The sequence below is a fragment of the Drosophila takahashii genome, chromosome X (assembly GCF_030179915.1).
Source record: "Drosophila takahashii strain IR98-3 E-12201 chromosome X, DtakHiC1v2, whole genome shotgun sequence".
NCBI lineage: Eukaryota > Metazoa > Arthropoda > Insecta > Diptera > Drosophilidae > Drosophila > Drosophila takahashii.
The window spans coordinates 19,629,450-19,650,828 of NC_091683.1; the positions used below are offsets into that span (position 1 = coordinate 19,629,450).

Sequence of the window (21,379 nt, forward strand, 5' to 3'; positions counted from 1 at the left end):
TATATGTTGGCTTAGGCAAATGTTTATTTGGCGAGTCTATTGGAAAATTTCTTAAATATATTTACACAAAAACCGAACCGAACGGAGCACGGGGCAAACTCATTAAAAGTTGAAAAAGCAAACTTGAAGGCAGCAGATTTGCATAATAACAACAAAGAGCATGGGGCTTAAAAGGGGTTAGAAATCGAGTAAAATACGTAATTAGCGTACCGAAAAACAGGAGCAGCAAAACAGCGGATAAGGATAACAAATAGGAGGGCCAAACAAAGGTTAAGGATGTGTGGGTGGTGCTGGTGGTGGTGGTGAAATCGAGCTTAAAGCTAAGCCATCCTAGCGCTAGGTGATGATGTTGCTGCTGCTGCTATTGCTGCTGTTGCTGCTGTCATTGTTGCTTTGAGCGCTTTAGGGATATTTCACAATATTGTTGCTGTCACCTGGCAGCTGTCCCCCACTTGTTGCGGTCGACTGTTGCTTTGGTCCTGCAGCTGCTGCTCTTGGTGCTCCTGCAACTCCTCCCCCTCCCCCTGATGTTGCACCCAGTGCTGTTGCTGCTCCCGGGTGATACAAATGCGTGCCATAATGCACGGCACCCGGATGGCTGAAATATGGTATAATGGCCGGCGAGGCTGCGGTCATCATGGGCGATGGCGTGGGCCCGGCTAAAAGGGAAGTAGAGCCCGAACCGGAAACGGAAACAGAAACGGGTGACGGCGGCGACTTTGCAGCTTCTTCGGCGGTTCCTCCTCCATAGGACGATACATATTGCTGCGGGGCATGGCTATAAAGCGGCTGCAACGCCGGCTGGTAGTGGTGGTAGTGATGGATCGGCGGCCCATTTGCCGGCGACAATCTGACCACGTGAATGGGAGCCCCCGATTCGTGGGCCATGTTGTACACGGCCTTGGGGTTATTATTGCTAAAACGTGGCAATATGGCAAATTGATGCTGCTGCAGTTGCTGCTGATGTTGCTGATGTTGCTGCTGCTCGGGGGGCGCCTGCACGTAAATGGGATTGTAGTGCACCAGGGGCAAGTGTTGTTGACGTGTTGCTGTTGCTGCTGCATGGGATGTTGCTGTTGCTGTCGCTGCTGCTGCTGCCTCTTGTGTTGCCGCCGTGCTCGTTGTTGATGTTGTCAATGCTGTCGGTGCCGTTGGCGCTGCAGGCGTGTATTTGTGTTGCTGCTGCGACTGTTTCAAGGACTGTTGCTGGTGCGGCTTCTGGTATTGCTGTTGCTGCTGGTGTTGCTGCTGCTGCAGCGGATACGCTGAAAGGCGCAAGGAAAACAAATGGGTTACAGTCATCTGATTCTGATTCTGATTGTGACTCTGATTCCCCGGCTTAATCCCACGCCCCAAGCACTTTGACAGTCAGTTACATTACGCTCGCTAATTGCCCCTGTCACCGATTTACTGACCATAAACGGGGTACAGTTGGCCCCAAACGAATTGAGTTCAAACAGACAGCGAATAGAGAGCTCAAATAAACGGAATAGTACTGGAGGCATGGGCACAAGCCACACTTGATTGATATTGACCGGTGACATAACCTTAAATACTATTATGAAAATCTAAAAAAAATTAATTTGCCAATAACTCGAGGCTGCTGATGAATAAATAAAATTATATTATGACTTAACAATATTTTTTCGATGTTACATTTAACAATTTGATTTTAAACCCGATTTAATAGCGGTTTTTGGATGAGTGAAAAAATCGAATTTTTTTAAATAAGCGAAAATATTATTTTAAAGTAATATTATATAACTCAAGTAAAGTAATGAATTCGAAATCGATGTCTAAATTTCTGGGTTTCCCATCAATTTGTTTGTTCTTCCTTTTGTTTTAATTTTTTAATCGATTTAATCGATCTTTTTTTTAAGAATTCAATCGAAAAGAATTGATTCACAAAAAGTAGAATAGTTTGCAGCTCTATTACACCTGTTAACTGTTTTAAAATCAGATTGTACTTTATATACCTAAGCATGATAATATTAATTTTAAATTTGTTTGTTTTCGACTTTAAATCGATTTAATCGATAATTTTTTCAGAATTAAATCGACAACTCTATTACGCCTGTTAACTGTTATAAAGTTAGATTGTAGGTACTTTATATACCCAAGCATGGTAATATCAAATGGAATTGATGATGTATTAGGAATAATATTATTTTTCTTTCAGTGGTATCTAGGGGAATCCATGGAGGTCTTACTGGATTGCTTACCATACAGTGGACCCGGCTGTTCGGCGTAGATGGTGGACTGCTGTGGCTGCGGTTGTTGCAGGAAGATGCGTTGCAGTTGCAGCTGGATCTGTGGCTGCGGATGGTGGTGCGCCTGGGGCTGGTAGATGAGCTGGGCGGGCTGGTAGGTGGGTGGTGCGGGTGGTGCAGCGACCTTGGCGTAGACAGGCTGAGGCTGCTGCTGTTGGTAGTGGTGCTGCTGCAGCTGCTGGGCGGCGGCCATGAGTAGGCTGGTGGGGATTTGCAGGTAGGGCTGGTGGATCAGCGGTGCCGTGGGTCCAGCCAGTGGTGCACTCGCTGCATCCGATTGGTAGTAGGGCTTGTACTGACCCTGATGGTCGCGGGCCAGCGGACCCAGCAGCTGCACCACCGGCGAGTGTCTCGTGCCAGTGGGCGGTGGTTGCGATGGTGCCGAGGGTGGTGCCGTGCTGCTGGTGGTGCTAGTGCTGGTGGAACTGCTGCTGCTGCTGGTGGTGGGTGGTGGTGGTGAAAAGAGGAATTGCTGCTGCTGTTGCTGCAACTGTTGCTGCTGTTGCAACTGCCGCATGTACGACAGCGGTATGGCGATGATGTACTGAATGCGCTGCTGCAACTTCTGCTGTTGCGGCGGCGGCGGCTGCTGCAGATACTTGGAATGCTGACTGGGCTGGTGGTTGCGCTGGTGGTGGGTCAGCGGTGCGGTGGCACCCACCTCCGGCTCCAGTTCGCCGTAATTGAAAATCGACTGTGGCTGAGGCTGCGGCGAGGCGGCAGCTGGCTTAAACGCGACTTGCCGCTGATAGGGTTCCACTTGCGGCGGTGGCGCTGCGAAGCTGAAGCGGTGCTGCTGCGGTGGCGCCCTCTGGCCGTAGAAAGCCTTTTCGGAGTAAGGAGAGATGATGGTGGTTCAACGGTAATTAAATGCACTGTGCTCTGCGGTTTCGGCATTGCATTGCCAGCTTTGCTTTGCATGCTGCATACCTGTGGTGGTGCTGCCTCCGCTGCCGTGTAGCGCAGTGTGGTGGGTCCGAAGATGGGCGTCGGCGGCTCCGGCGACTCAAAGTGGCTGCTGGGCGGGTAGATCGGTCGGAACGGAGGGTCCTTGCTCGACAGGCTCAAGTACGGCCCACCTGTGGGGTGGTAAATTTGCGGTGAGGCACCATAAATACAGGAAATCACTCTGTGGCTCCACTTGAAGTGGTTACTATTGAGTTAGAGCTGCCCATATTGAGTGGTTTAAAGTGATTTATGTGCAGAAATGTTAGTATTAAGATACTGTTCACTGTGAGCTTTATAATTGAAAAATTTCACCTTTTTGACCATTTTCAATGGAAAAAAAAATATATGTAGTAGAAGCATAGGACAATTTGTTAACAGATTTTAGCTCAAATTTTCTGAGAACTTTCTTGCTAAGGAAATGAAAAAGCTAGGTTTGGGTATTGATAAAAAAATTTAATAGTAAAAATAAATATCTGGAAATTAAGTTCCAAATGGCGTATTTAATATTTCAAATATATACAAAAATATAATATATATTTAAATAACAGAATAAAGGTAAAAAGGATTAGTTACAATGCAGGTCGCATTTATTTGAAGCAATTTTGAAGTGTAATGAAAACTTATAAAGATATAGATAATGTTAAATATCCATATTTGAGATTTAAAATAAAGATATATGTTTTGATTTAATGTTAACATATTATAAATAAGATAGAGCTTATTAGCAGTTTTTAGTGTAGTGAAAAAGAATTTTGTGTTAAAATCAAAGTTGAAATTCTTTAATTAACTAAAAATAGTAAAATTTAATATTTCCATTGTTTTTTTTTTATTATAAATAAAAAACATTTATGTTCTATCTTCACCTGTCTGATCCGATGAGTCGCGCTTCTCCGTCTTGCTTTTGGTGTCCTCCACAATGCTGGGGGTCAACTTGGTGGTGGCTATGGCCTCGACCTTGTCCGCGGCCTTGGTGGATATCGCTTCGATCTCCTCTCCTTGACTGCTGCCAGTCGCCAAAAGGCAACAGCAGACGATTGCGGCGAATACCTGGACATTGGTGGAAAAAAATAAGCAAATAAGAGCAAATCGAAATGAAATCGAAATTGAAATCAACTTAAAGCGAAATCAACTCAATAAGTTCGTCATTCTCATTTCGCTTTGGATTCCTCTTAGTTAATTTAGTGCATTAAGTGTCGGAAAAACGCTCTTGATTAAAAATATTTGCACTGCAATCCATAATATCCATAATAATAATTTAATTAAATTGATTTATATGCAATTATAAAAATGTTATCCACCGAAGTGCAATTGTTTTCCGCTCTTGTCACACATTATTGTTTTTATTATTCCACTGCACACGCGATTAATAACTAATACTCGTAATTAAGCCAAGCGATGTATGTACAATGAACCTGGCATAAAGGTAATTATTAATAAGCTGCATAGCATAGCAGCGAATACCATCTCATATACCATTCCATACCCCATCCACCATCCAACCCATTGAATGTTGAATGTTGTAATGTTCGAGCCTATGGTAATCCGTTTACGGTTATTACTCATATGTATGCGATAAATCTGATCTGATCTTTTGAGATGAGAAACGGTTTGGGCAGCTTTATGGTGGTTAGTTACTCCAATTGGCTTGAATGGATGGTTTCATCTATGATGGCATAATTGTACGAGGTCGAGTCAGTGACTTTATGAACCCACTACATCAACTATGTATTTTAGTAAAAAACGAATAATAACAAAAATTAAAAAGCAAACGAAACTTGAAATGCAATCTATCTATATTAAACATAAATTATTTCCGATTTAAAAAGCCACTGAATAATGAAACTTTTTGAGTTTATGAATAGGGGGATAATTCCAATTTAACAGCCAATATATTTTTCTCAATTTCACAGTTTTTTTAAGGCAATAAAAATGTACTATATCATCAAGCAACACTTATTATAACGGAAGCATCCTATCATCTCCTACCTTAAAACAAATTGAATTGAGTTTACTCCATGTTATTGATGTAATGTCCCACTAAATGGTACATTTATTGTCATTCGCGTTACAAAAAGGGGTTTTGTTAAATTTAATGAATAATAAATGCTTGCTAGCGATGCACATTTTTCACATTTTTCAAAATTATCTCCCTTCGATTATCTGTCGACTGGCCGCGATGGCAAGCAATCAAGTGGAAATAATCAAAATAGGCGCTGATTTATATCATTATCAATATTTGATTGCCAACTTTCAGTGAGTTCGATTTCAATTATATGGGCTTAATCCTATTTTGCATTATTTACCCGTATGAGAGGCATTATTCCAGTTGTGCTGGTGCTTTATTTATTCAAACCAATATATTCCATATACACACGTGTATATAAATATGGGTAAATATACAATATATATATAATTTATATTGTGTGTTCACTTTTTTCGTTTTCGTTTTAATTTGGTTTCCTTCTGTCACTCAATTAAAATTCGATTCGTGTGGCGGGCCAACACAACAAAAGCGGCAAACCAAAACAAAAAAGGAAAAAAACTAAAACAAACAAATTTATAAACACTTTTCACGGTTATTTGTTTGTTCAATGCAGACGGATGTTCTTGTTGTTGTTGCTGTTGCTGTTTTTGCTGCTATTGTGGTTAAGTAAACGCGCCGGTGTCGCTCGCGATTTTACTGTGGCGGCTTAAATCGCTAGCTCGCGTGTTGGCCAACAAAGTGAGAGTGAAATTGGTTCGCCAGCTTTGCGCCGTTTTATAGTCGGCGCTTGGGATTGCCGCCTTTAAGCTTGCAGCTGGAAACTGGCCACCAGGCGGCACATGCAGCTTGCCGCTTGCAACTAGCAACTTGCCACCGTTGGGGGCAAGCACCTTGTGGTGTCGCCGCGATCTGCGATCCAATCCAGCTGAGCACCACCATTTGTGGAGCACAATCACGGCCATTAACCGATTGCTTTGCTCTGGCCATTTCCATTCCGTTGGTCATTCTCAGCTGCAGATTCACCGCTCCAATTTGGCTTGCGTCATCGACACCCATCCACCGCCCACTTGCCACTTGCCGTCGGGGATCGGAAGTAAAAGGATCGATAAGTCCCAAAAACCTCTTTCATGAGGCCCCCCTCTCTAAAATACGCACTTATCCACTTTGAGTCCACCCGGGGGCGCCAAATGTCCAAATTTGTAAAGCTACAATAATCATTTATTCTTTTAAATACTAGTTTTTATATAGCAAGCGGGGATCGGAAGTATGGGGATCGATACATACCAAATAACACATTCAAGAGGTCACTCTCTCTAAAATACGCACTTTTCAACTTTAAGTCCACCCGGGGGCGCCAATTATCCAAATTTGTAATTTGCTACAGTAATCATTTATTTTTTTAAATACTAGTTTTTTTTTAAATTTTAGTTTTTATATTGCAATTGGGGATTGGAAGTAAGGTGATCGATAAATCCCAAATAACACTTTTAAGAGGTCTCCTTTTCTAAATTACGCACTTTAAATAAAGCATTCATTAATACCATATTTTATATTATATTATTGATATTAAGTAAAGGAGGTCCAAATACTAGTTGCTAACTGGCAAGCCTTTCAATATTTTTCGCTCTTCTCTCCTAACGCGAATCGATAACGCTTAGCTCGAGAACTTTTAGTTCTATTAAAATAGTACTAATTCCTCACATTACATTAAGTGCCACTTCTCGCTGCCTTCTCTTTGTTTCCCTCAAGTGGGATTAGCTTGCACTCATTAGGAGTTTGTATTTGCATTACAGGTCCTGTCCTGACCTGCACCGACCACGTCCTTCCATTTGCCAAGTCCACTGGGTGTGGATGTGGATGTGGATGTCTGGCCTGGTCTGGTCCTGGCCATTTCCGTTGTTGAACGAACCGTTTACAACGGACGATGATTTTACGAGCGCTTCTAATAAAATCAAGTGGCTTTCCATAAAACTTAACTGTTACTTTAGCAATAGCACACATAACAACACTAACATTCCGCCCCCAAAACGTCTACCTTCAGCTGTTTCTGTCCAAAAAATGCCCATGCCATGTCAAATAAAAGTCCCCCAATTTGCAGTCGGACATAAAATGTGTGCGGCAAGTTAAAAGTTCTCTTCGTTCCAGAGTTTCAGGTTTTTGGGACCGGAGTACAGAAGTTAAAAGTCCCCCATTCTTCTCGGAATTCACATCCACATCCCCTTCGTCCTGAGCCTGGTAACATCCATTTAATTGTTCTTTCGTTCGGACAGGAAAGTGTTATAATTAGTAGTGCCAACGATGATGATATGGGGGCAGTAGAGATGGAGGTGGAGATGGGCGAAAAAGCGGTTTCTCATGCATGGTTAGTTTTTGTTTAGCAAGTTTGTTGGTTCGAAAGGTTGGCTTTTGGCCCGGATGAAAAGCATCTGATGATGTGCTTCAGTGCGAATATTGTGCTGAAATCAAACGGAGCAAACTTTTTCACTTTCAGCATATTGAGTTTCTCTCTACTTTTCTCGTTTTATGTATATTCACCACAAATTGCCTTTGGTGTAATATGAAATATTAAATGGGGGGCTAGCAGAGCTTAAAAGACAATATTTCCTAATATCTTCGTATTTGATTTTTTGGTATTTGAGGGTCCAACATTGACCAACGTTTAAATGGAAGTTCTTCCAAGTGAGTGATTATTATTTTAGGCCAAATTGAACTCTAAAGCTAATGGTAAAAATATAGGCAAACTATAAAATTAGGATTTCAATTTTAAAGACAGAAAAATTACTTTAAATGGACGTTTGCTGGCCGCATTAGCGACTGATTAAAGTCTGGGCTCCCAGCGAAAATCGCATAATTAAAAATTAAAACATGAAATAATTAGGAAAAAGGAGTGTGTAATCGAATCGCGCTGAAATCTAACCTAATCGAATTGCAGCACAACAGCACAAAACCGAACCAATTTTCTGACACAAATAATTGCATCAGCTTTATAATGAAATATTTTAATTTGCCACCCGCTCCATTTGCAGTTTGCAGTTTGTAGAACAGAATCAGAATCAGAATGAGAATCTGAATCAGAATGGTATCGAATGGAAGCCAAATTATAGATGAGTGCACAAACGAGTTCTGCTGACTGACCGTTGCAACCTGAGGCCGCCACGAACCCGATAATTCCGGGCGGTATCAAATCGCGAATGGATTGTGTCGCCAGTTTGTCATTTGCTCATTTGCGATTCCACATAATTTATGGGCAGACGCAGAGCATTCCAGAAACTAATTAGGGGAGGCTGAAAGCTGAAAACTGATAACTGGAAACTGGAGGCGGTACAGGTATGTACACACATCGGGCCAGGAAACAGCGATGCGTTGGCAATCGGACTTATGCAATCCAATCCAATGCACAGTCGAAACTAAATCAGTGCGGCCAGCTAAACCAACGCAAAACTGGTTATCAAAGCCCCAAAAGGAAGCGTGCAAAGCCATCGGCCATCGTCCATCGTCCATCTAACATCTACCATCAACCATCGGCCAGCGCCAATTATTTTCACGGAAATGCACCTCGGGCTGTCGCATTTTGGGTGAAATGCAGCCAGAAATTGAGATCCGCAGCCAGGTGGGATCCCAGTCCCCAATCTTAAAAAAAACACACAACGCAAAAACACCCCATTCAACTGGTTTCGATGGACTTTGGCTCGACAAGTGCACTACTAGCCTTCTTTTGGCTCTTCCGTTGATCTGCTGGTTATTATGGAGTGAAATGGAGTGTTGTGTCAGTAAAGAGCGGCCTCAAAGAACTACACTACTTCTATTAAATAATTTAAAATTGACCTGCTCATATCAATCTAATCTTTTGACAATCGTTTTTCTGTGTATATTTGGCTTTGTACTGCGACAAAGTCTACTAAATATTTCTTAAATATATTTGTCCCCAAAATAAGGAATTTACAGCGTAATTTAGTTAGCAGAGGTAAAAAGTGCAATGTAATGATTTTTAATTAATGCTCTGAAATACAACTTTTTACCCGTTGACCTAAAATATCTTAGAAAATTGTCTGGATTCCATTTTATTAATTGAAATACAGCAGCAATGTATATACCAATATTATTTAAAAAGAAATCAAAGCTCATAGAAATATCTTAAATATGATTGACTATTTTTCAATTACAAGATGTAATATAATACATTGTATGTATATATTATATTAATATTATAATTTATAATAATATAAAATCTAGAATATATTGTGAAATTATAATTTTCAAAATTATATTCATTTCGCCAAAAATACAATGTGACATTAGATTGTATTTTCAATCCATTTTCCTTCCTTACATATTCTTCGGAAATAAAGAGACATATGTTCGCTATAAAACAAACTATATTGAAGCCGCCCAAGTGCAGTCGTGAATTGTGTGCGAGTGCTATGGTCTTCCTATGGCCATATATCTTTTTGGTGCGCAGAATTCGGATTCGGTTTAAAGAGGGGGGGGACTCCGAAATTTGCTTGGGGCAAGCGATTCCTCTGGCCAGACTCTCAGCCTCCGACTCAAAGTGGTTGTCAACGCAACCGAGCCAGGCCAAAAACTAAACCCAACCACATTGGCCATCCAAACCAGATTGCGTGCCACCTCCTCCGGAATCCCGAACTCCCAAGCTCCCCAGCTAGCCGCCCAGCTACCCAGCCAACTTCCCACCTCGGGCCACCTAACTTGGCCCGTTTCAGCTCCCCGAACAGTTAAAAGCTAAATTATTCATTACAATTTCCGCGCTGACGAGAGAAAAAAAAAGAAAAACGCGCACACACACTTGCAGATACACGGGGAGGCGAAAAAAGTTTTCCATGGAAATGCTTCAAATGCTCATTTGAATCTGCCACGTAATTTAGCTTGCGGTCTGTGTTTGTGCTCAACTTACTTGTACTAAGGCGAAACGAGCGCGATTCCGGCGCTGTTTTAAACGCAGCAGTTGACTTTAAATAAGTTCGCGCTGCATTGAAACGATGCCAATTTCTGTTGCCAAACTGTGGCTGTGACAGTGGCTCACATCGTTGAGGCCGCCGATTTAAGTTATATGTTTTTTTTTTGTTATTTGCACAGCACACTTCCGTCTACAGTTTAGATTCCTTAAGGTGAACTTTGGCTAATCTTATTTCCGGGAAATCACCGGGAAGTCATTACTCTTTACGGTTCTTGCAGTATTGTACACTAAAATATAAAATGTATTTAATTAATTAATAAGAATTTAGACAGGGAGCTAATTTTGGCAAGCCAAAGCTTGGGTTTTGATACCAGAAAATTTCTACTTATTTAAAAATTAATCTCATTAAGAACTAAAAAGATTTTATTATTATCATATAGCATTTATTTTCCGATCGTTCCCTTGAGCAGCTTATTTTGTTTGATTTTGAAAAAATTTAATTCGAAATTCAGAAATATGTAATAAATGATATTTTCAAGAGTAGAAGCATATAATTTAAATTTTTATCGATTTCTTTTCTGAGCGTCGCAATCAACGCTAAATATGGGATCACCAGAGTTTCCTCTGTATTTTGCGTAGCCTTCCTTTTTGGATTTTTTTTGCTTACGCAGCTTATCATGCATTCAACGCGATATATTGTGTCCTTGGCCACTTGTTGTCACTCCCTCTTGGCCGCCCAGCCACCCACAACTCGTGTTCCCCAGCCCCCTTTGATTCTCTTGACTTTTAAACCAGGCCAGAAACTTTCTTTAATTTTAATCAAAAAACATTTTGTTGTTGCTGCTGCTGCTGCTGGGGCTGCTGCTGTTTTTGTGGGCGGCTGGAAAAAAGCGTTTAATTGGGCAAGGGAATACGCACTACAAACATCCAAGTAGCGGCAGAAACAGCAATAGCAACAGAGCCAACAATAAAACAGGCCAACAGAAAAAGTTTAGAAAGAATGAAAATGAAAACAAAGTGAATACAAGCTGACAACTAATTTAATCAAATACAAAATACAGAAAGGGGGCAGGCGAAGAAGAAGGCCGGTTAAGATGGGATATTTTGAGGGGAGAAAATAAAGAAAAATATGTATATTCGAGGTCAGAGCATCTTCAAAAGGGAGAATTCGGCAAAATTACATTATTTAATATCAATTTTACCAGTATTGCATGGTAAAAACTTTAAAATGACGACCAGAAAAAAGACAATGTGCAAGCTTCGTTATCCGCGCAATCAAAACTTCCTTCTTGGTTGAAAGCACTGACACTGGGCAAATAAAGGATTCTGGATTCAGGATTCCGTTGATTCGGACCAGGACCTGGCTTGAATTTAGCTATGTGGAAACGCATTCAAGCGTTCGCAAAGCGCCGCAAACCAAACACACAGCAGACATATGAATAAACAAACACGGCTAACAAATGAACAAACATGACATTTATCTTAGTATAAATCACAAAAACCTGTAACTGACAGTGCGCCTTTTCTGAGAGAGATCGCTTTGCCATTAGAGCAAAACCGAAAGCGGTGAGCTACCAAAATGCCAAATGCACAGAAAAGGTTGCCTAATAAACCCCCGATAGCCCCAGTCCCTGTCCCTTCCCCACCCCCCTTACCACTCTTCAAAAATCCCAACCAACGCCAATCCTTGTGGCAACTAAAATAAAAAGAAAATTGCTCAGTCAAATGAAAAACTCTTTAAATGCAATTGCTGGCCGAGCGTCGATTTGTTCACTGAATATTTTGTGGATGCATTCCGAGGTGGACGATGGGCGATGGGCGACGGACGATGGAGTGGAGGGCCAAGTAAACATTACGAAACCAGTTAGCAGATAGTATAATTTCCGCTATCGGCGTCCGTATCCGGCGAACGACAAGGAATGCAGGACACTCCGGGCTTTGGTTGCATGTAACCCAGGCAAGAAAAACAAAAAAAAAACAAAAATAAATGCTTCTGGACTATTAGGTACTTGGTATTATTTGTCCTGCTCAAGAAGGTGTTGTATGCCTTGAGCTGCTTACTAGTGCAACAAATTACTCAAAAAGTAATCGATTAAATGTGTATGATTCTTTAAAAGTACTATAAAGTTGCTCAAAGCTTGTAACTGGCAGTAAGCTTCTTAAATTTAAAATATAAAAATTTATTATTATATAATTTTAAATATTTATACTGTTTTTTTCAATAGCAGAGATCATTCAGGTTATTAAAAAAATATTTAGGTATTTATTTAACTTATTGTTCAGGGTAGCCCTCATTCTATTTTCCTAGAAGTTAAGATATATTATATTATTAATATTATTAATTTTATAAAAATTCCTAAAAACTTTATCTTCATAAAAAATATTATATTAGCTATTAGGTACTTGGTATTATTTGTCCTGCTCAAGAAGGTGTTGTATGCCTTGAGCTGCTTACTAGTGCAACAAATTACTCAAAAAGTAATCGATTAAATGTGTATGATTCTTTAAAAGTACTAAAAAGTTGCTCAAAGCTTGTAACTGGCAGTAAGCTTCTTAAATTTAAAATATAAAAAATTATTATTATATAATTTTAAATATTTATACTGTTTTTTTCAATAGCAGAGATCATTCAGGTTATTAAAAAAATATTTAGGTATTTATTTAACTTATTGTTCAGGGTAGCCCTCATTCTATTTTCCTAGAAGTTAAGATATATTATATTATTAAGATTATTAATTTTAGAAAAATTCCTGAAAACTTTATCTTCATAAAAAATATTATATTAGCTATAGCTCCCAGTGGTTAACCCTCTATAGATATTATATAAATTTTGCATTGGGCCGATATACCCCGGTCTTTCATGGCTACCGAGTACATTTCCCCTGGAATAACGGCAATTGGCAAGCTTCGAATAGGAGCCATGCCATGAATAAGTAAGCAAGTTCCCAAGAAGTGCCTGCAATTGGTGCCATGTAGTCGCTGCATCTGGCTTGGTTCCTTCTGGCTTTATCGAGGCGCTCGGTCATTCAGGACCTCCATAAGCTGTAAAGCTTATTACGGTCCGAAAGAATGCCTCCGATTCGAAGGAATGGCCTTTCGGTAAGTAACGGGCGTCTTTTTTTTTGTTCAGTGCTCCTGAAAAATCATGTACCCGCATAAATTTTCGTGCAATAGACAACCAACCGCATTGTACATGCAAATATTTCCAGATGTAAGAAACAGAAGTGGAATTAAAATCGAATAGATGCCTTGAGTAGCTTCGGTTTCGAAAAAAACGGTTGATTGTGCCGATGCATTGCATTCATGATTCAGAAGGATTTGAGTAACCATAAACCAATTAATGGAAAGCAAATACAGACTTTTTTCTTTACTGTGTACAAAATGTATTTTAGGAAATGCATGTTAAAAAACGGTCTATAAAGTTATTTTTTTTATTTCTCAAATTTCAACTCCTGTAATACATTTTGAAATTCTCATTTACACTTCAACAAAATCAATATCAAGTTTAAATGTTATTCTATATTTTCTTTTTCGAATAAAATACTCATTTCTTTTTCCGATTTGTGAAATTTGTTCTAAAATACCTATTTAGTATTTTGGATAATTTTATTTTAAACTCTACATTCATTTGCATACACCCAGCCCAACCTTTATCATTACCATTTATTAACATCCATTTAGATCATTGTTTGATATCATCTTTTATTTCTGTGCATTAAAAAGTCCATTAAAAAACGGAGCACTCATTGAGTAGCAACGCCGACAACAGGCAGGCAGGCAGGAAATTAAAAGGGAATAGTGAGCTGAGCCTGGTTGTAATTGACGCCCACAAAAGAAAGGAGTCAGAAAAGTCACCCACTGGGTGGGAAAAGCGGGTGGAAATTGCTGCTGGCAATTGGGCGGCTGCTGCTGCTGTGGCAAACCGTGTAAGCCATCCTCCCTTCGAATTTCCACTCCCATCATTCGAGGCAGTCAAGTGTGCAACACTTTGGGGCATTCGCAGCATGCGCGGCAACTTTGCATTTTACTCGGCTTCCCCTGCTTTTTCATTTTTTTTTCTTTTTTGAGTTCAGTTGAGTCACTCACTCACTCAGTCAGTTAAGTTTCCTGCGCCAGCAATTATATCATTTCCCCAATACCAAGTGCCTGCCCAGCTACTCAGCGCCGAGTCTCGTTTCATTCGTGCGTGAACGAATTTAAGCTAATTTGCACATTTTTCATACTTTTTATTTGTTCAACGCCTAATTTCGTTTCCACTGCCACTGCCACTGCTTCGTTTTTCATTTTTCGTTACTTTTTTTGCGTTGCCTTTGATCGAAAGGCGGTATTTCAACTTCACTTATGCACCAACTAAAGCGTCAAATTGTCGGTTGTTGTTTGACAGGAAGAGGAAGATGATACTGGGTCTCCCACGCAGCACAGATTATTATTGAAATTCCAAGACGATTAAACATCCATTAAAATTGCCCAAGTGTACCGGCACATATTTCCGGTAATAACTTTATTTACGAGAGTAATTTTTATTTTTGATAATTAATTTAATTTTAACTTTAATCGTTGCCATTTAGTAATATTTTTAGATCAGTTTTGCCATTAGGGTTTCAAACAAAATATTGCATTTTTTTACGATGGTCTATGTTTGTTTTTATTTTTAATAATTTAATTTTTACAATTTAACCTTTAATCGTTACAATTTAGAAATATTTATAGAAGATTTTTGGGATTTCCGAAATTAAATGGTTTCAAAAAAGATATGACAATTTTGTATGATCTTAATAAATCAGGGATTGTGTTAAAAGGATTTCCAGTTAATTGGCCGCGATTTAATTTGGTAGGACTCATTACTTTTATTTTATTAAAATGAGTCAAGTGTTTCCGTATTCTTTCGACCCAATGGAGCGCATGTGAATCAAATTTGTGACTCACGCACACGCCGCCCCTTTGGCCCCTTGGCCCTTTTTTGAACATGGCCAACGTGTGGTATGAGTAATGAGTTTCAAGCGCAGCGCGACAAGGCAAAGAAATAAATGAGCAACTGTTTGCTCGCTCCGGTTGAAAGGGAGTGGCTGGTTGAATGCGACGAGCCGGCTAAGTGGCGAAGGAAATCCCAGTGGAAGGCCCTTTGGTGACCTAGAATTTTTCATGAATTTAATTTCCATGAAATACTCGTAAATACTGGCAAATTGTGTAATGGAAATTGCAAATAATTTATTTCTCATTTATTTTTGGCACATGTGCACTTCTTTGACTTGACCGCATAATTGCACAATTTAATGAAAACAAATAGGGGAAGTGTGGACGCCATGTACACTATACACTGAAAGAAAGCACTAAAAACATAAACAAACTCATATTATTTTTAAAAATATTTTGGTTTTTGTTGTAGTTCAATTTTTTTTTAATTCAAGTTGAAAAACTTGTTACTGTGCATTTGTTTTAGATATATACAAGTGTATTTCAATAGCTACCATAAAACAATTTTTCTTCAATGTATTACTTCTGTTCTGTGTACATAATTTTTTTTAATGTTTGCTTCAATTTCATATGTAATGCCATTTTTACCTTTCTAGCTCGTTCAAACGTACATATGTATATGCTGTACTAATTAATTTTAAAGAAAGAAGGTATTTGCAAATGTGTGTGCTTGTTAATTTACTTGATTTAAAAACAAATTTTATTCATAAATTCAGGTTTAATACATATTTCGGTTAATGATATTATCAATACTACCAAAAATTAGAGTTAATAAAAACAAAAGTATACAAAACTCAAGTAACAATTGAATGGAAAATTGATGCTTGAATCATTTTCTGCTGGCATTTTCTCCGAGTGCAGACTGAACTTTTAGCCACTCAATTCAGTTGTGTGTCCCTGTCCAGCCCGAGTTCATTAGGTTGCCAACTTAATTTCCTGCATGGCGTCGGCTCCTAATGGCAGGCGACTGCAATACCACTCAGCGGACCCAGGTAAAATGAACAATTGCAGGGCAAAAATGAAATTTCATTATGCGAAATCATTAAATTTGCAAGCAAATGGAATGTGTCCAAAAGCCGACTTCCCCCCGGGCCAATAAGTTACTTAGTGCTCCCGGGCAGCAGCATCACCAGCATCACTAGCATCGCATCTTCGTCACAATTCTGCAGTGGAAATATGAAAGTGGAGAACTTTTTTCGAGGCCACAGGAAGTGGAAGTCAAAGTTCGAGGGTCGGAACGATAGATAGAGTGTCCTGGAGAGTGGGTCCTCGGTCCTGGGTCCTGTAGAGGTTAAAGTTAATAGCTGGCACGTAGTTCGGAACACATCCTCCTGCCCTCCTTTAATACGCTCCTCTATTTCGCATCGCCTTTTTACATATTTAATGAAATTATTTTCAACAATTTATAATTGCCACGAGCAGTCAGTTTGGCCGGGATACTCGCCACCTTGCATCCTCCGCATCCTGCCACCCCAACATCCCTACATCCTTACATCCCAACATCCCACCGTTCCACCATCAAACCATCAACGTTGTCCTTGGCTGTGTTTTTAGTTAAATGCGCCCCGGGGAGAGTTTTGCCGGCAAACAAATTATTATAAAGATATACACCCAAATATGTATATTTTTATATGTAAGTTGGCTGGGGAGCTGGTAATATCTAGATGTAGTACCGCTACCTGTATCCCGGATTAGGGATCCCGTGTCCCCCGGCGCCAGTTAAGCTGCTCCTTCTCGCCTTCGGAAGCGATTCACCCGGCGCCCCTGAACGATTAACAATCTAACTAATAAGGCCAGGCATCGAGAGCCGGAACCTTTAACTTACAAGGAAATTCTCAAAGTACACATAAGTTTTACACAGTTTATTTATCCATTTGTTTTGAGAACAGATGGAAATGAAACTTTTAGTTTGGTTTATTACGGAATTAAATCGTTTGTTTCTGCCCTTAAGATTATTTTTTTCTTCTTTTATATTATTTGTTAAAAAATACTACATTTAATACAAAATAAAATTTTATTGATATGAAATAAGGTTGAATTGACCATAGTTTATATCAAATGTATTTTTTGTGCGAAAATTTCGAGGATATCTATATTATTTATTTTTGTCATAATTTTAGAAGTTATCGCTTAAAGAACTAACTGTTTAATATCACCTTAAATGGAGGAAGCTTAGGGAATGCTAAGGAGTTATCTTATCTGCAAAGCATTCATTGAATGCTTTATTAGAGTGTAGTGGTAAAATCAATCTGAAAATCTTAAAAAATGATCTCTGTTGGCCTATACTTATAGGCCAGGCCGTTTCGATATAATATTGGTAATGCATGTGCATATAAATACTTGTATCCATAAATAAATCATACTTTCCGTTTGAGCTGGGAACCTTCTGTCTTTCTGTTTGGCACGTAATTCACCAATTTGGTGAGTGGCTGGAAAAAGGCTTTTGAATTTTTAATTGGAAAGGCAACCGTGCGTGCCTCTTCGTCTTCTTCGGGGCCCTTGAACCCCCGCTTCCGCCACTTCCTCCATACAAAAGTGTTGTAATAATAACAATTTGGTATCTCCGCCTATATCCCTTTTATTGGGCTTGTCTGCTGCTTATCATTTGACAGCCTCCGGCTGCGGAGAGAACCCTTATCAAAAGTGAGAGACGTCACATTATATTGAGCTAAAATCAGTTTACAACATGTGTGAGAAGATGGGAAATACATGAAGGGGGGAAGGGAGAAATAGAAATGCCAGATGGAAAATCTATTTCGTATTTACCCACTTTCCTTGTCACATCTAACTAAGGAAAGCAATGATGGGGGCATTCGGGGAGTCGGATATTCGGGGATTCCCCGCAACCTCTGCAAGCTTATTGCACAGAACAATGCCATCAATCAAACTTGGCTAATAATGCGAATATCTGCGACCTCTGACCGGCACTTCACCTCCTTCAAACCCACAATCCACTGCGTAAATGTCAACTAATGGAAATAATTGGCGCGGCTTGTGCCTTCAATGACATTCATTAAAATTGTTGACTCCTTGAACTCGAGTTTAGATTTGATTTTAATTGGAAATTGTTTTCACCGACCGGACAAGGATTCATTCCTGGACACTTTGTCCGATTTCATTAGCCCCAAAATTATAATAATATGCGGACTGCTTACCCACTTGATAATTAGGCGAGCTAAAATCAACCAAAAGTTACGTTTTACTTGGATGGATGGGGAAATGGAAAAGTTGACGAGTGACCCTTAAAGATCATAAATATTCATGGTATCAGCTCACTCTATTTCTGCTCAGCATTTTTACTAAAAACTTTTGGAAATTAAAATCAGAAACACCTAAAGTTTATATAATTTATAAAATCAAATAGGCAAACTGTATATTACATGAACAATTATTATAAAATAATTAAGAAAGACATTATTTATTGGTTATATAAAGGCACTTGCACATTCTTAAAGTTTATCGCATACAGTTAATATTTTTGAGTTCTGGGTAAAAAAAAAAAAGATGATGTGGTGTGGAATACCTAGGAGAAGCAGTGGCAGGTTTCCTTCTTGCACTGGCCTATCCAGTGACCTTGACGCTTGCAGTAGCTGTGGCATTGTGGGTGGTGTGGGTGCTTGGGCGATTGCTGGGCACAGAGGGCGGCATCCGCTTCGATGTGCCGGACCTTGATGGAAACTATACGCAGTGGCTTGTCGGGAGTCTCCTCATCGCTGTCCAAATCGCTGTCTATTTCGTTGGCATCGGGGCCGGGAATGTCCACCTCGACGGGATTCGCGTGACCTTGGCCCAGGAACAGAGCGGTGGTTAGGATCAGGCAAAACAGCAGGACAGGCTTCATTGTGCGCTTCTCGATGGCAAACAAACAACTGAGGAGAACACAGTACCCATTCGGAGGTTCTTCCGTTCCCAGTCCGGTTTTGATTTCAATTCCCCACTTCCCAGCCAACGTCGCCTTATCAGTTCCGCTTCCTTTCACTAAGAAAAAAAAACGTGGTAAATCGAAAGATTTTATATTTATTTATATACTTAAAACTGTGATTTAAACATACATTTTTTATGACCCCAGTAATTGGAATTTTCTAGTATTTCTTTAGTATTTTCGAATCTGATTCAAAGTTGTTTAATATTAAATTTGACCTTTTTTTATTTAATTCAAATATGTACGAAGAAACTTTGCAATAAATATGCATATATTATTTGTACTATTATATTTTTTTATCAGTGTTTCAGTCCAAGGTCACAGCACACAGCTCTCGTCCGCTCTAATCGCTGAAACTGGAAACACTGCCCGGCTCTCGTCCCATTTGCGATTGCGCCCCACTTTAAGCTCAAGTTTCAGATTGGTTCAGTTTTTTTTCTGCGCTTTAACCCTAGAATTAAATCGTAATTAAACAAAGATACGTAATTATCTTGACTGGTTATAAAATAGTACATAGTGTACAAATTTTGGAGTTTGATGAGCAGCTCTATTAAATTAGAGCATTCTGATTTTAAAAAGAAAGTGCACCGACCATAATATTCCCCCTATTGCACGTAGGTTATACAATCATCTAAACTTTTCAGTACATATCTACGCGATATTTTAAAGTTTAAAACCAATAAAATTGAAATAAATTATAGTGGGAAAGTATTAAATATTATGTTCTAATTAGGGCTTTCAGATTATTTGGATCAATTTTATATCTCTGTATTAGATTGTAGCAATATTTTTTTCGCCAAAGTAAAGAATGTGAAGTGACTAAAATTTCGTTGCTTTCCTGCGCTTTTAACACACAAAATTTCAAATGCTGGGCGAACAATTTATGCGGAAATTTGATTTTTATGTTCGTCGAGCTGGTCTCCTTTTCCCCTTTCACCCCCGCCGCTGCCATTTCCTTGGCACACTTTCTCCGCAAGTTGGTAAAATTGATGGGCAACGGACAAGCAGTTAAAGCAACATAAAAATACCATTTCTTGGGTAATTTTTGGCGCACCCGCAAGCATACATGCGAGCTCTTATTCGAGTCTCATTTGTTTTAAAATGCAAGAACCATAAAAATAATCATGATAATAATACACAATAATAATAATAATAATTACAGTGCTCAAATGTAATACACAGGGAACAGCTGCCGTTCCTTTTTCCCCTTTTTCGAAGGCCTTTTTGCCGACACCCGTTGGAAAAGTCAATAAAAACGGAAAAGGATGTTAACATCCGGGAGACAGTGTATATAGAAACCCTTGTAGTTATAAACAAAATAATACAAAATAATAAAAAAATAATGGGTATCTGTATCAAAACTTTAAATCTGTAAGAAGTTTGAGATCAAAAAAAATTAAATTAATTAAAATATATATTTTCTGAGCTTCAACTTAATTATTTTTATTTACCATATCGTAGTCAAAGTAAACGTGAATAAAGAATCGACAAGCTAATTTCCTAAAACATCATAAATCGCATAAAGTACACTAGACTGAATAACAAAGACATGAGAAACTTTTCTCTAAACGCTTAAATTTCATTGCTGCAAATGAAGCGCAATAAGTAGAGCAACAACAAAAGAAAGAAGCATCCAAGTGGGTGGTTTTCTTCTTTTGTTTCTTTTTTTGTTTTTCTTTTTTTTTTTTGGGTGGTTATGAGGTTTAAGCGAATCGAAGAAAACAGGTGGAAAAATACGGTAAAGAAACAATTTCTGTTGTGCTTAACTTGTTGATGGCCGGGAGAAACATTTTGTCAGTGGCAAAAGTAAAAGTTTCATTTCGTTCCTTATTTTTCCTTTTAATTAAAAAAGTTTTCGCCTCCTCCCCGCTATTCTTGTTGTTGTGGTTGCTTTGTGCTTAGAGACCTAAGTTCTTCGATGGAATCAGAATCCAAATCAAAATCCCACATGGACTTTTGTTTTTGTCATAAGAGATAGATTCCAATAGCGGGATTTTAATCAATTAATGTGAACAAATGTACCGCCAACTTACCATTGAAATATAATAAACTAAAGCTTGTGTATATAATATTATTTTAATTACGAAAGAATAGAAATAGTCTAGCCTAAATTTTATATTATTTTTAGGTAATTTGTTATTATTAATTTAATATAAGTTAATTTTATTGAATAATCATCAATTTTCAGAGAGTATTTAACAAAATATAACATGACAAATAAGAAATTTAAAAGAAAAGACAAGTTTTTTAAATGATAGACCATCAAATGACTCTGATCTAGAGATACAGGAATCTTAGATATATTTCATAGTTGGGAGAGCTTCGGGCCAAAGCCGTATTGAAACGCTTGTCAACTAATTGGGTTA

The 21,379-nt window shown here is 38.9% G+C and overlaps 2 protein-coding genes across 2 annotated transcripts; both read right to left on the minus strand.

The window, feature by feature from the left end:
* Nucleotides 1-16,570, minus strand: LOC108057241 (uncharacterized). The gene is made up of 7 exons (XM_044396191.2): nt 16,539-16,570; nt 16,196-16,459; nt 5,522-5,555; nt 4,082-4,265; nt 3,201-3,349; nt 2,223-3,096; nt 1-1,265 (listed from the first exon to the last, which is right to left on the minus strand). The coding sequence occupies exons 1-7, from the start codon at nt 16,568-16,570 to the stop codon at nt 403-405; spliced, it is 2,400 nt and encodes a 799-aa protein (XP_044252126.1). The 3' UTR covers nt 1-402.
* Nucleotides 16,571-18,529: 1,959 nt separating this feature from the next.
* Nucleotides 18,530-18,968, minus strand: LOC108057251 (uncharacterized). The gene has a single exon (XM_017141426.3). It carries the CDS (start codon nt 18,930-18,932, stop codon nt 18,615-18,617), a length of 318 nt encoding a protein of 105 aa, XP_016996915.2. The 5' UTR covers nt 18,933-18,968; the 3' UTR covers nt 18,530-18,614.
* Between the last annotated feature and the right edge of the window lie 2,411 nt (nt 18,969-21,379).

Excerpts from the sequence above, each read along its gene's own strand:
- LOC108057241 (XM_044396191.2), bottom strand. The coding sequence starts at position 16,570 with ATGTTGGGGTGGCAGGATGCGGAGGATGCAAG. Across the intron at positions 3,097-3,200 it reads CGGAGGCAGCACCACCACAG|GCTTTCTACGGCCAGAGGGC; the intron begins GTATGCAGCATG and ends TACTCCGAAAAG. Across the intron at positions 1,266-2,222 it reads ACAGCCGGGTCCACTGTATG|CGTATCCGCTGCAGCAGCAG; the intron begins GTAAGCAATCCA and ends TGCGCCTTTCAG.
- LOC108057251 (XM_017141426.3), bottom strand. The coding sequence starts at position 18,932 with ATGAAGCCTGTCCTGCTGTTTTGCCTGATCCTAACCACCGCTCTGTTC.